Raw genomic sequence first — 14,795 nt, forward strand, 5'->3', positions numbered from 1 at the left:
ACTTAAAGTAAGGTGAAAATTTTATTCAGAGTATTTGGTTCCTCTAAAACTAACAATGTTTTCCAATCTAAAGCAGTTGGCTAAGAATTTATGATTCCATATTACTGGAGCACTATTCAGGATAATTTAAGGAAGACTGCAGCCGAAAAAATAAAGATTTGTAGCAACAAGAGTCAAAAGACTGGCACAGGGTGTACTTTTTCGTGGACAACACATAAGTCACTGTAATTTAAAAACTGTAGGAGTTAGATTTTTTTTATATTTTTCTGATAACATTTGGAACCTTGCCGATCATCTGGTGCCTGTTGGACGTCGACTTCAGGGACACCCTGTATAAACTAACAATAATAATCCTGGATTTATATGAAGACTATTTGGTCAAGTATTAAATAAATAATTACCAATATAACCATTAATGAGACACAAATATTGATATGTAAGGACATAGTTAGGTGAAGTTTATTCATGGTTTATTAAATAATAACTTCTGCCAACACCTATATATCTATATATAGCTATATATATATATATATATATATATATATATATATATATATATATATATATATATATATATATATATATATCTATATCTGTATTAAATGTCATTGAAATTCATCCAGTAGATTTCATCCATACATCCTCACAAGCATATTTCACATTAGAGGGTAATTTTGCATTTTATTGTAGGTATCTGTTTCTGGCGACTTGGTTTAGTTTAAGCTGGCTGAATATCCACTGCACACGTTTAGAAATAGGTATAATATATTCTTTTGACACGTAGTCTTTGTGACCACACACACGACCATGGAGGCAGTTCGAGTGGTACCTAGTTTTTCAAATACATTTTCGATCATTCGTAGAGGGCAAACGCAGGAAAATATTGCACAAATTTTAAATTAACGGCGTAATATTAGATGGTAATTGAACACCTAGTATTTATTTGCGTAATAGGTTATTAAACACTAGCTATCTATCTCTCACGTGGTCTCACCGCTCTGCTCCTATTGATCGTAGCGTGATATTTTACCTTCTTCGACAAATGGACTATCTTCAATTCGAACTAGTAGTTTGGGAGATTGGCGCATTCATACAAACAAACTCTTCAGATTTAGATATTAGTATAGAATACAGATTAAGTTACATTTCATTAGAAAGAAATCTAATTCGCAACTGGTTTTGATAACAATAAGCCACAATATCTTGCTACGTGCTACGACCTACACACTTGGAGCTACGTGCTACGACCTACGCATTTGGTGCTACGTGCTACGTCCTGCGCGCTACATCCTGCGCGCTACGTCCTGCGCGCTACGTCCTACGCGCTACGCCTACGAATTTCGCGCCACACTGAATGTACTCAGTGTGTATACAGTTCAACAGCCATTCTTTTTATTGATTTGGATAGAAATAAAGATTCTTCGAAGCAAGTCTGGTAAACAAAATATCAATAAGCTTATTGTGTCTCAAGTATGTACTTAAGGTAGCTAGAAATAGAAGTAAGTAGTACTTGTAAAAACATAATAGGTACGTAATGAGAGTTGAGTTCTTGAAAATTAAAACAAAGGTGATCAGGGAATTATAAATGAAACAACATTGTTGGTAGATAAATGTATAAATAAGTTTATTTAAACCACAGCGGAATGAATGTCAAACAGGGTAGGTAATCGTTGTCTTTCACGACGTACTTAAAATAATATTACATAATTATTATAGGTATAAAGTATTACAAACAGTTAATTCAAGTTCTCATTCAAGGACATACAAACACGAGAAACGATAGACAATTTGAGCATGAAAGTAATTATACAATAGATCATAGTCAACACAAATATAGGGAAGTGCTGTAGTTTGTGTCTTTCTTATCTGATTATGTGACACAAATAGTATGTAAAGGAGCTTTAGGTACTCCAGTGGATAGATATGACTTAACTATTACTTAGATAAATAATCGTTACTGGATAATACGTTACATTGAGATTATTATATGGCTCAATCTACTACATTTATTATAATATTATATGATTATTCAGTTGACCATTATTAAAAGTTATAAATTACATGCAAAATAGACATCAATAGGAAATATTATGCAGACAGTTAAAAAATATCATACAGAAGTAAATCATAAAAGTAAATAGTTATACTAATAATCATACTCTAAATAACAAAACTCCGTTACACCAACAACATAAGTAAAATAAACTAAGTACAAAAGACTCAACAAAAATTTATTAAAATGACTCTTAAAACTCACTAAATCTACACATATTGGATCCGTAGATCGACATCATTACATCGCAGGTCTATTGTGAATTTACTTATGACTGGGTATAAATAATTGGAAACACTTATCGCACGCACAACTTACGGACCCGGCGCCCGTCACTGCGCTAAATATGAAATCAGTATTGACACGGGGCCGGGCATTCTACATTAAATAATTAGGTATTTAGAGTTCATCGTGCTTCGGCCCTGAGAATTCCTCGTGGCTGATAAAACCATTCTTATCCTTATCTTCGTGCTGGAAGATCTCTTCTACAAGCTTGTCGTGACTCTCCAGCATCTGTTTGATGTCGTCGCTCATCTCGGCGCCGTCGGACGGAACCATCTGCTTCTTCAAGTACTCGCTGACCTGTGGACACAAGTACACTTGTTGACTGCCGTCCAAACAATGTATCTTTGTGATTTTTGTGATGCCGCTCTTTTTGGCTCGTGGGTTCTATAGTTACAGAATAACTTCATCACGGTGATGATAGTTATTATTAATCTTGTACCTAAGTTTCGAAACATGTACTGAACGTGAATAACTTCAAAGTTGGTATATTTTTCTTTTCTATTAAGTCCTCTAGATTTATTAGTTACTTGGCATGTGAACTAATCACATATCCAATGAATATACATTCCTAGAATTGCAGATGTAGGTATATTTTAAAACTTTCGATCTACCTTTATTATATATACTTTAAAATATTTATTGAAGGGAGTTTCATTACTTACATTACAAACATTAACTTATGTTATATTTACAAATGTTAATGCATATTTTATACAAAGAGAAACAGTGTAGTGCAGGCACAAGCTTAAAAGATGCTAAAACGCTAAGTAGAATTAAGACAAACCTTGGATCAACCAGTCTTGTTTTCAAACTTTTAAAAGATTGACATGCTAATATAATTTGATTGATGTAAATATCATTAATTCGTTGTTTCTCCTCAGGAGAGGTCTGAGTGCTTAATACGAGTTTGTTATACGATTAACGGAATCGAAACGTAGCCGCATTCGGCGCTTTGATTGGCCAGCTCCAATTAATAAAACGCAGTAACGGCTCGATCTCGTTAAACATAAAACAAATTCGTACTAGGTCCTCGGTAGAAAAACCTATCCAAGTTTACCTAAATGTTGTTTTACTACTGATTTAAACATCATAGTCAGTTTTTTTGCACAGGTCGTACCAAATTATGACATGCAAATGTTAAATTGAATTACTTGTTGTAAAGTCGTAATTTTATCTTGATCTAACTCCCACCTAACACCAGCTCTTTATACGTATACTACTTTATGTATAGAACATTTTTATGTTAATTTACTATTATTATCACTTAACCTGTAAAATATCATGCGTATTTAATAATATACATACATCCTCGCCAACTAACTACATGCCATGCTTCATAGATTTGAATTTTAGGCTGTTTTAACGTTTCAATAGAATATTTGATAGTTCGTAGATTGAAATAATTATATTATATAGAAAAGAAATCCTTTGATTGGCCCAAGTACATAATTGTGTCTTTTAATCATCTTGTTTAATCAATGATTTTTGACTAATTACATAAACCATTAACTTAGGTAATTAGACAAAGCTCGACATTATAGAATTTCTAAAACATATTTAATTCGCTGTCAGGATATATAAAATGCATAGTTTGCTTTTGCTTTGTCGTATAAATTTCGCAAAAGATCACACGTACAAATAGAAAATTAACTTTATGCTATTGTCACTGAAGCATTTCATTGGCGCATAGCAATGGCAGTTAGATATATTCTATCTACACTAGAATATTTTGATATTTTAAAGTATTTTTGCCTTGGCCCTCACAAACGGAATAGTAAAGTTCTTTATTTTTGTAAGCAGTAAGAATTTACAGCCATATCCATTCAGGGTAAGTAGGCGTAGCGCACGATGCAATCTCGGTAACTTATCATTTGCTCATTTATTGTAAGTAAAAATTTTGTAACCATGTATATTTACAATAGTAATTATATAGTCTAGTATCAATGTAAGAGCGCTAAAAAGGTTACAATTTTAGAAGACGAAAGAATTGTTCAATAAATATATAAAGAAAATTATTAAATAGCTTTTACAGTATATAGGTATTTCTTCTACGTTAAACAAATAAACATATAGATACAATATAGAGATATAAAGAGAGCTAATGATATAAGAACGTAAAAATCAGTATAGGTATTGCTAGAAGGAAATAGAATAAGGAAACTACTATCCAGTGATAGCACACTTAGTGTGTTCGTGAATCGGAGACACGGCAACGATAAGTTAACGGGACACTGAGTTAAGGCCAAGAGTACCATCCTTCACCTGAGCCAACGGCACTGACCTCCTCGCGCGACAATTCTTTGTCTCCATCGGTATCCATGGCTTGGAACGCTAACTCTATACTCACTTCTTCGCGGGACAGCATGTTGTCGGCGTCAGCGTCGATTTCTTTGAAGACGTTGGTGGTCGGGGGCGAGTCGCCGATGTTGATGAGTTCCACATCAAAGTGGAGGGTAGCGTGGGGAGGGATCACGTTGCCGGCCCCGCGCTCGCCGTAACCCAGAGAGGATGGGATGGTCAGTTTGCGTTTCTCACCTGTAACACACAAATAAAACTGTTAACATGATATCCCTACGCATGTGGTCTGCATTAAGAAGAAGTAGCTACTCTAAACGATAATTATGTCGAAGGTAAGTTAGATAATTAAATAAAATCGTACGTTTTACTATCACATTATTTTCATCAGCCATATTTTCTCTCCCCTCATTATGCACCGTACCATCACATCCCTCGTAGTTATCACCACTTGAGATGCTTTCATCCCAGAGCATGATGTTCTGCAAGTGATTAACTTCAGGAATACAAGCCAACTCTTGATATGTGGCTGTACATCCTAGATTGTCTAATCAAAAATGTTCAGACCCAGCTGGGTGGGCCTGCGTGCATGGCGCTTTATATACCAAAACTAATGTGGAACCTGTGGCTTGTGTGTTAGAGTTGGTAGTGTTTAAGGTGTAAGCTAAGAAGCTATCACTCGGTATTTCTACTTCGGTAATTTGTTCAATTTGATGCGTTACAGGAACCTCTATTTCCATTCCATCTGATAATTGGTATGTATACGTTTGTGGAGCAGGCTCCTGCTGTACATCGACATCTGTTCCACCGCTAAACATTGGTATGTCGAATTGTCCATCAGTAACTAAAACGTTTTGGAAAATATTATCGTCTTCAAATGTCAGAGGATCCCTTTCCTCAGTTGAAGTACCCGCACCTACAGTTAATAAGTTTTCATCCATGTTGATAGAGAAAGTTTCGTTGGCGACATCCGCAGGAGTAATGTTGATAGGCAGAACAGGATCGCATCGGCTGTATAAACTTGGAGAGGGCAAATTTTGTATTGCCTGGTTTTTCAAATTTAATTTCTCTCTTTCAGCTCTCATTAACTTTACGGCAAACACTCTGGAGTTCGCAGACATGTGGTCCTTTCCACTAATCCTATTATTAAGTTCCCATTCAATTTTATGAATATTAGCCCCCCATTTTTTGGACTTATTGTCTCTCATCCATTTACTTATAGTTGCTTTGAGGCGATTAATTTTGTCAAAATCTAACTGGACTTTTTTCACAATGACGTCGAAATCGAAATTGTGTCTGAAATCTTTTACTTTGGCAATGGCTTCCGTTAGCACAGCGTGGCTAAGCAAAATTTTCCTCGGAGGTCCAAAATCCATGAACACTCGCATCAGCTCAACCTTTAGTTCATCTATTGTCAAGTCTTTGTAGATTGGTCGCAAGTGGACGAACTTTGTGAAGACATCTTCGTAAGCTAAAATGCTACTGAATGAGAAATCGGGATCAGTGCACATTGGTATAATGTCCAATGTATATTTAACATTTGGTTGATTATCACCTTGGCACACAAGGCATACTTCACTGATGCATTCTATTGTGTTCCTGTTGATCAGGTAGTCTTTTTGCATGATGTCCATTAGCTCTGCGGGCTCTGGGTGGGCGTTCTCAAGATGTAACTTCCAAACAAGCTCAAAGGAATCCTCCCACGGCACAATAACTTTATCGTGACCGCCGATGTTCTTAACGAGCCATTCCTTTTCATTAACAACAGCCACTTTGTAATGCTCTAGTTCTATTTTTAAGGCCATTTTGTCGGTAGTGTGCCCTTCAAATTCGGCCCCAATCCCTCGCATACGTTGCAGGACTATATTTACAAAGTCCTGGCTCGCCATATTACACATAAATATTTTCTTCCCACTGGAAGATTCCGTGTAGGTGGTTGGGAGTTTTGAGTAATATTCCGCTCTCATAGCTATTAAAATCTCAGGAGTAATGTCGCTGTCCATAATGTATTGATAGTTATTTATTTGTGATGACGCCATTTTATGTAAACGAGTGCCGGAGTCCCGGCACTGAACTCAACACACTAACAAAAACAAATAACACCATCCAACACTCTATCACAACAATCCGTAATACGCAATCACTACACGATATTCACAATTGCAGCTGAATCAAGTCCGGAATCGCAAAAGTTTTTTCAAAAAATCACCAAATATTAGTTCTGATTTTCACAAAATGGATTCATCTGTGTCTGATATGCATACACGCTTGCATTAAATTTAATGTTTGACTGATCGCATCTCGACTACTGCGCGGTAAAAGATGCGCGGGGTTGTTGACATTCACATTGGACGTCCACGATCCCCTAGCCCCCGTCCTCAGGGATACCTAAAAAATAGCTACTGCGCAGGCTGTCGGCGCTGGACACAGGGTGCGGTGACGCGGCGAGCGGAGTTACAGGGAACTAGAAGCGCCCGCGTGGGACGCCGCCTACGCTCCGCGGTACCGCCCTGCTCCATTGGGATATACTGGGCGCGCTGTACCTGTACCAATCATCTAGAAGCAACCTGCTTTACTCGGCTTATTTTTTTTAAATGTATCAGCTACCGTTTATTTTTTCTTGTAACATGAATGTATGCAGTCACGATGCAATCTAGGTGATATCCATAGGATTCTTAGAGGATATACGATATTTATTATTTCATCACGTATCTCACTAATTCTTGATATGTTTACTTACCAACACACATGTCGAGAAGACCCTGGTCCCATCCTTTGATCACCTGGCCGACGCCGATTTGGAAGGTGAAGGGTTGATCGCGGTCGAAGCTGTGAACAAACAACAATTTATATTTAAAACATAGTTCTCATATTATGTACATACATGGGAATAGTTTCTTTATGTACTTATAACTTTTATGTAATATAAAGACAAAGTCGCTTTCACTGCCACTCCCTAGTTATACTTAGATCTTTAAAACTACGCAACGGATTATGATGCGATTTTTCTAAATAGATATAGTGATTCTGATTCGAGAGGAAAGTTTTTGGCGCGTGCAATGTCGGACGACACACGACTCGTTATTGATATAAGTAATTAAGCTAACACTACTTGTTCTAATGTTACGTTGGAAACTGCCAGACAATAGGAGCCGGTGCAGCCAAAAAGGTGCGATATTTTATTGCTAAAGTGGTCGGTGGTGTGGACGTAAACATGAGTATTTTCTTTCTAAAGGCAGAAATACATTACTGTGACGTGACGTGTCGTCTCACCACCACTAAGACCAATCGGCTGCAAGCATTTGACGACCCACGCGACAGAACACCAACGGAAGTAAATGTACAAAGACGATATGCTTGTAGCGCGCCACATCAATGTGCTTCTGCCATAAGTTTATTTAGAATTGTAGATATCGTCATGCTCGAAAATTAAAGCTCATTCAATCTATTGAGACGCAGCTTTCAAATTGTACCGTGCGCGGTGGCGAAGTTATTTATTATTTTATTCATCTTATTTAGTAATCTTTTATCTTATTTAGTAGTTATTATCTTAATACATAATAATGTTAGTAGCTCTCGCTTAGTCTGGTATTAAATTAATAGCTCGATAATCAACCTTAAAATATATTGAATATAGTATTAAATCTGTCTGTCTACTTGTCTGCGCTGAATAACACTACACATTATAAAAAGTCCCCTGTTGTGCCTGCATGCATGTGCCAATGCGATAAACTCAACAATTACCAATAGATCAATAGATACTATAATTACCATTTTAGGCACGATAATTTATTATGGTTATAAGTAATGAGTGGAAAAACAGTTCTTTATAATTATAAATATTCACTCATGTTTTCGCGTACATTGTGGTAACAGTGTTCACTGTGCTTGTATATATATATGCTGCGATATAACGTGGGTAGATATTATGCAATACGGTGAATGAATTTGACAGGATTAAACCCTGTAACATCCATTAACCAGCAACGGGCTTGCGTAGCACCCTCGTAGCTTTCGTAGCCACCCCCGTAGCATTCGTAGGCTTCGTAGCCCACTGTGCTACGTGTGTAATGCACTATATCGGAGTAATGCCATTTATTTTAGAGTTAGGTTTAACTTTATGGTTAGGTATTTAGTAGTAATCCCCGATAAAAGTTAAAGATTGTTGGGTTAAATAATTTTGATACAAAATCATATATAATTATAAGACACCTTTTTTCATAACACGTATGTGTATATCTCCCTGTCTCCCATTGACAGAAAATATTTAATCTACTTGTATATTTTAATCATATTTTTGTACCTGTAAGCTATTTTATTGATGGCGATTACTTTTAATTTGTCTTTATTTCTATAAATTAAATACCATTTGTGATGTTAAAGTAAACTGATTTCGAGTACGAAGCAATACACAAAATAGTAAAACTCTTTTATTTATAAAAAAGTTTTATCATGTAATACTTACTCCATTCGCAAAGTTTCATCGTAGAACGGGAAAAAGCTTTCCATGAAATTGTGTGTATAGTTGTGCCCTCTAGCATTGAGTGGCGAAACAGAATGGAAACTGAATATGCCGCTATTGCCCGCTAGATGGCGTTGTGTGTTGTTAAGTACGAAGTTATAGTGTACCGAAAAGTTTTATTTTATTGAGATATTCGTGTAACTAAATAAAGAACGGAAACGTTTTCCGTTTTTTTAAACTTGTTTTTGCTTAGATTTACTATAAATAGCTAGTAAAAGTTTGACATGGTAATGTGAGTAGGTAGTAAACTTTTTATGTATACGTACCAACCTGATTTTGTTTTTCAACTGACTATGACTATACATAACTATTCTTAGCAACGGTTAGTTTTATAATTAGAATCTATATATTAATACGTGAAGCAAAAACTTTGTAATTCTTTTTACGAAAATTGCGCGGACGTAGGAGCATAAAATTTGGTACACTTATAGTTTATGTGTAGGAGAAGTGCATAGCGCTAATATTTTTCAAAAATAATGCTTATAAAGTACATTAAATCAATAAATAAAACATTACACACACATGCATAGTATCTGATCGTATTTGACAAAACGTCAAAATCGATAGACATTGCGATGATATTCTCACGTCTCATATGAAAAGAGTTTTATAAAAGAGTTTGAGTTATAAAAATTATCCTTCAACGTACGTTAAGTGGTATTGTAAATTAAATCATATATGGTCGAATTTCGGCCACTAGGCGACCACTAGTATTAGATTATAATATAAAGATCTTTAGCAAAAGCTTTACCCAAATTAGCATAACACATAATATTTAATTTCTAGAACGGCACATAAGACAGAGCATTAACTGTATCTATGTACGTACAACGTATTTAACGTGGTCGAGGCGAAATGTCCATATATTTGGGCAATGTGACCGGAATATCAGATAAATCGGACGGCAGAGCAACACTATTCCGCAGGCCTTTGTTCGCAAGTCCAGTCTCCTGTATCCATTATGGTTTATCATGGCGAACATGTACTAGTACATCACCAGCCCCCAATACTGCCAATTAACTTTTAATTAGCGAACGCATCGAGGATCTTTTTAAAACATACCCATAATGAACATGAGTACTTGTTTTTTTTTTCAGTCTCTCGTATGTCCTTTTAATCAGGGTGTGTATCAATAGCATTTTTAATTAGGTAATGTGAGCTCTTATGGGATATTTTTAAAAAGAACTGCTTTCTACTGGTTATAAAATTAAGTATAAGAAATTAGATTTATAATATTATGTTAGTTATTGTATTTGGTCTTGCTTTTCATATACATATGTAGCTTTAAGCTGAAGTTTTCAGAACCAAAGTTATTAAATTAAGCAACTCGGAATGTTTTTTCTTTTTCAATATTTTTATTACACAAAAAATATCTTATTACTTATCCTTTGATTAATTTTATTTATCAGCTGCATTGAACCATATGAAAACCCACACGATACCTTAATCAATTTTATTCGGACACCAAATATTTTTTTATTCGTAAAATATTTAAATCGTTAAACGTAACGTATAAAAATCTTTTATGATAGTTAAATCGCTTTTTTACTTGAGTTGAACGTATGCAGGTGCAGCGAAGGTATTAACAGCGAGTTATTACTGTAACCGTACCCGAAGCACGCAATATCGGACGCATATTGCTGAGTTTTTACGGGAAATTGACACTTCATTAACTAGGAATATTGCATATTTCCATCAGCTCCGCTAGGAATGTGCAAGTACACACTTGATTTAATTAAATATTTCGATTCAGTACGCTTTGTGGAGTACCTTTCCCCAGCAACGATACGGCTGATATTGTTTCACAGTCGAATGAATGGCGCGCGTCTATTCATTGCAACTTAAACCCTCATCCCTCATTGTGGACGACTTGTAAGGACTTTCATAGAATTTGCAACAGACACAACAATACCACATTATTCCATGTTGAAATGTTAACAGCCGTTCTCTTTCAGTGTCAGCTTTAATTAATTTGTTACATTCAGGTTTAAAACGCTATCAATTAATTGGTTTGGTTACGAAATTAAAATATTTTCTGAATGTGTATTTGCATAACCACGGGTTTACCTACGTCCTCGTTATTGTGGGAGAAAGGAAGAACCAAACAAGTTAGTCAATTATTTACCGAAGTTTACAAAAATAAAGTTTTAATGACATTAGATTGCTTGCAATTATTTCAACGTTCCGTAGTTATTTTCCTACGGCCGTGCTGCGGTTGACTCGAGCAGAATGTGTAGTTTGGTGCACTTTAACAGATATGTCGCTCAGTGGGAACGTGAAGGCAATCTGTTTGTGTTATCTTACGTCATTCCACTTTCGGCGCGTTCCGTCGAATGCTATTTGGGAATTCGTTATCCCATTGTAGACCTGAAAGGGTTATAGGGTCGTGTGGCACAAGTTGATGGAGCCGCCGCACGACGCTAACTTGTTTATCGCACGTCTGGCCTGCAGTGATACGTTGTCACATCACATCACACCTCCAGTTGCGCACAGAAGTGCATTCACGTGTTCCAGTTTCCTTATTTGTCTTATTGTTATTAGTGAGCAGCAAACTAGACTACTACTGGAAAAACTTAGATTTCTATGTCTGAGTATATCAAAGAAAATCTCCTAAATAAGTACTTTTCATTACTTAAATTTTGAACTCCGTCACATTCAGAAGTCGCTAGCTCGCTGTGGTAATTAACTTTGCCGAGGATGTTATTGAAACAGGAAAGTTTATATGCAATGCAATGTCCATTGAATTTTAGTTTTAGTTTACTTCAAAGGGTTGTAAGTAAATTAATCTGCAAAAAGGAAACTTTGTATTTCGAGCACATTACGACTAATGTCTGGTCTCGGTTGAAGTTTACATAGAGACGCAGAAACTGGAGACTTTATCTGCTTTCATCTCTTGACCAGCGAGCCATTTCATATTTAGATACACATTATATTAATTAATGAACTTTCCAAATCCCACAGATGCATGAATGAATTTATTTTATTTAAAAAGGCAAAAAGATACGCCGTATCTGTAAAAGTTCAATCTATACTGCTTTCGGACTTGTACCACAGATTTTCAGACTCACGCCTATTTACTCACGAAATTGATATGCATTCCCAAGATAGCTCATATTAATTTACACCGTTTTAAATAAATGTGTACAAACATTTGCGGTCAATGACTACCTCTTACATCTACTTGACCCTCTTCCACCTTATAACGTTACGTACACAGGTTTATGAAACCTTTCTAGTCATTTCTCGAATATGTCTTCTATCCGTGTTTCGCAATTTGTTTACCAGAGTGCAAGTGGTCAATAACCTCTATCTGTTGCTCAACTAACCATACTTATTAACCTCAGTAGGACTGATGCCTGATCCGGAGCTGCAGACTACCTAGCGAGTTTACCGGGGCTCCGGCTCGAAAAGCAGGAGTAGGAACGGGGTGGTTTTTAGTCAATAAGAGACACTCCCTCTCGCCTCGCCCAAGGTGGGAGAAGTCATTGGATGATTTTCCCCCTCAAAAAAAAAAAAAAAAGCGGTAGGGAAAGACTCGATTCCAAAAAGAAACATATCTACGTCACTTTAATAACGATAACCAGCTACATAAAAGTTTTAAGAAACATGGAAATTCAAACTACGCAACTACGCAACACGAGCAACAAGAAATATGCGACGTACGTTTTGAATGACTATTTGCATCCGAGTTTTCAAACTATTGTTAGTACTATCATCACAATTTGTAATCCTTCTTGAAGCGTATCCCACTTAGTGTAGTTGCATTGTGACGCCGTAACTAGTTGCGATTGTGTGTATGAGAACCAATTTAGATGTAAACTTTAAAATGTAATCTCTGGCTGTGTTTACTGGGGACGCGACACACAATGAATATGTTTACTGAAATAAATCGAGTCAGACAATGATCAGCCGCTAACGACCGCAGCTACTGTTTTGGTTCTCACGCCTGTTTGTTTCGTCAATGTTATCAAACATTTTTTCCTAAATTGACTTGGTGATTTCCATGTCTTGTTAGCCAGCGACTGTCGAATTATTCTAATTCTATTTTACGCTTTTGTAAAAGTGTAATTGATTTTTTATTTCAAACTTAGAAGCAGGATTTATAGTATTTTATCCAAATTGAAAGTAGATACTTATAAATACCATGAATTCCAGTATTTATTTAATAAAATATTTTAAACAATCTGTTGCTTTTAGACTGTAAAACTGTGTCGTATATGTTCGTATAATGGTTTAGGCATGTGTCTGTTATAAAAGCTGATAAAACATGACATTAGTCTTTGAGAGACGCGCGTAGATAATAAAAATTATCTGAGAGTCAAGCTAATATGAATTAGTCGTTGATATTACAAAGGGTGCAGCTTGCAGCAGCTCGCAGATAAGTACGGTTTACCTGGCATGCAAGACTCGTCTGGAATGCAATACCTCCTATTATTTTCTTGACACGTGAAACTAAAAAAGGGTATTATAATTAAATTTTCCTTTGATTTTCATTCTTTGTTAATTTACGTTATTTTATTTTCTGTTCTCTCCTGTCCGTACTCTTTTGTATCGTATACTTATACTTTTTTCATCTTTTATTTTTTTCACCCTACGATCAAAAGGAGCCGAGCAGATTGGGCGAAACCGCGCCTAATAAGCTAGTATTAAAATAAATTACGGCAAAAAAAATATTTATATGTTTTGAAGACACGTCCTTGTATGGTGTATTGTCGAGTTGCAGACTTTCACTCGCGAACTTGAGTCCTGCTGTTGCACAACATATGACTCGATTTATTGTGCTGTGTCGACCACAAACAAGTCATATTAGTCATGATACTCATATTTATATGTCGAAAATATAAACAACGTACGGTATGTGAATAAAAATAAAACGTAAAATGCAAACTCGAGAACTGGCTGAATGAAGCTGGCTGATATTTTTTGAAAAAAGAATGGATTGACGTCTCTTTCGTTTGAGGGAGGTAGAAGAGTTGTATTTGTGTTGGTGCGAATACTCCGTTTATTAATTTTCAAATTTTTTGATGTTCCTTTGTTCGAGGTGTTCTAAACACAAAGGTGTTGATGTATACGGGTGTACTATGCCAAATCGAATAACAAATAATCGAATATCAATTAATCCTATATACGAATACCAACCGTCAAAGATTAATATTGAATCTGTTAGAACGTAAGACATCTTTTTTTACAAATCTCAAATACAGGATTATTGTAGTTCGGGGGCTAACTATATACTTAATGTTGACACTAACATTTAAACAATTTTTATATAGTGTTGTGAACATTACCTAATCTTAGTAATAAGTAGTCTTATTTCTATAAAAAAGTCTTTCATTTTTTTTAGATAATGTTTTAGATTAACTATATAGATATTATTTTCTAACTCGAATATTCTGTCTACACGTGTAGGCGGTATTAAGATTCGCAATGAGCAAGTATGTATCAAGTGGTGAGTTGACAACAAACGTCTACTCGCCTACCACTCCTACCAGCTGGTACTAATCAGACATTTCCTGCGAACGTTTGTCTTTGGACCTCATTTGCCAACATTGTCAAAATAAAAATATAATTACCTAACCGCTACACTCAGAGTCATTTAATGGTTACTTAACCAATCCTTAGTAATTGTTTTCGGAACAA

The 14,795-nt window shown here is 35.7% G+C and overlaps 1 protein-coding gene across 2 annotated transcripts in view; it reads right to left on the reverse strand.

The window, feature by feature from the left end:
• Nucleotides 1–1,596: 1,596 nt before the first annotated feature.
• The window catches only part of LOC118277063 (FK506-binding protein 2), a 44,908-nt gene continuing 31,709 nt past the window's right edge, over nt 1,597–14,795 (reverse strand). Inside the window, exons 2-4 of one of the 2 annotated variants that reach the window (XM_035595756.2) lie at nt 7,374–7,462; nt 4,620–4,873; nt 1,597–2,635 (exon numbers count right to left, since the gene is read on the reverse strand). In XM_035595756.2, coding sequence (XP_035451649.1) covers nt 2,453–2,635; nt 4,620–4,873; nt 7,374–7,462 — 526 coding nt within the window. In that variant the 3' untranslated portion in view covers nt 1,597–2,452. The remainder of the gene's footprint in view (nt 2,636–4,619; nt 4,874–7,373; nt 7,463–14,795) is intronic. The other variant, XM_035595841.2, reaches the window with a different exon arrangement.

Source organism: Spodoptera frugiperda, chromosome 25 (assembly GCF_023101765.2).
Source record: "Spodoptera frugiperda isolate SF20-4 chromosome 25, AGI-APGP_CSIRO_Sfru_2.0, whole genome shotgun sequence".
Lineage (NCBI taxonomy): Eukaryota > Metazoa > Arthropoda > Insecta > Lepidoptera > Noctuidae > Spodoptera > Spodoptera frugiperda.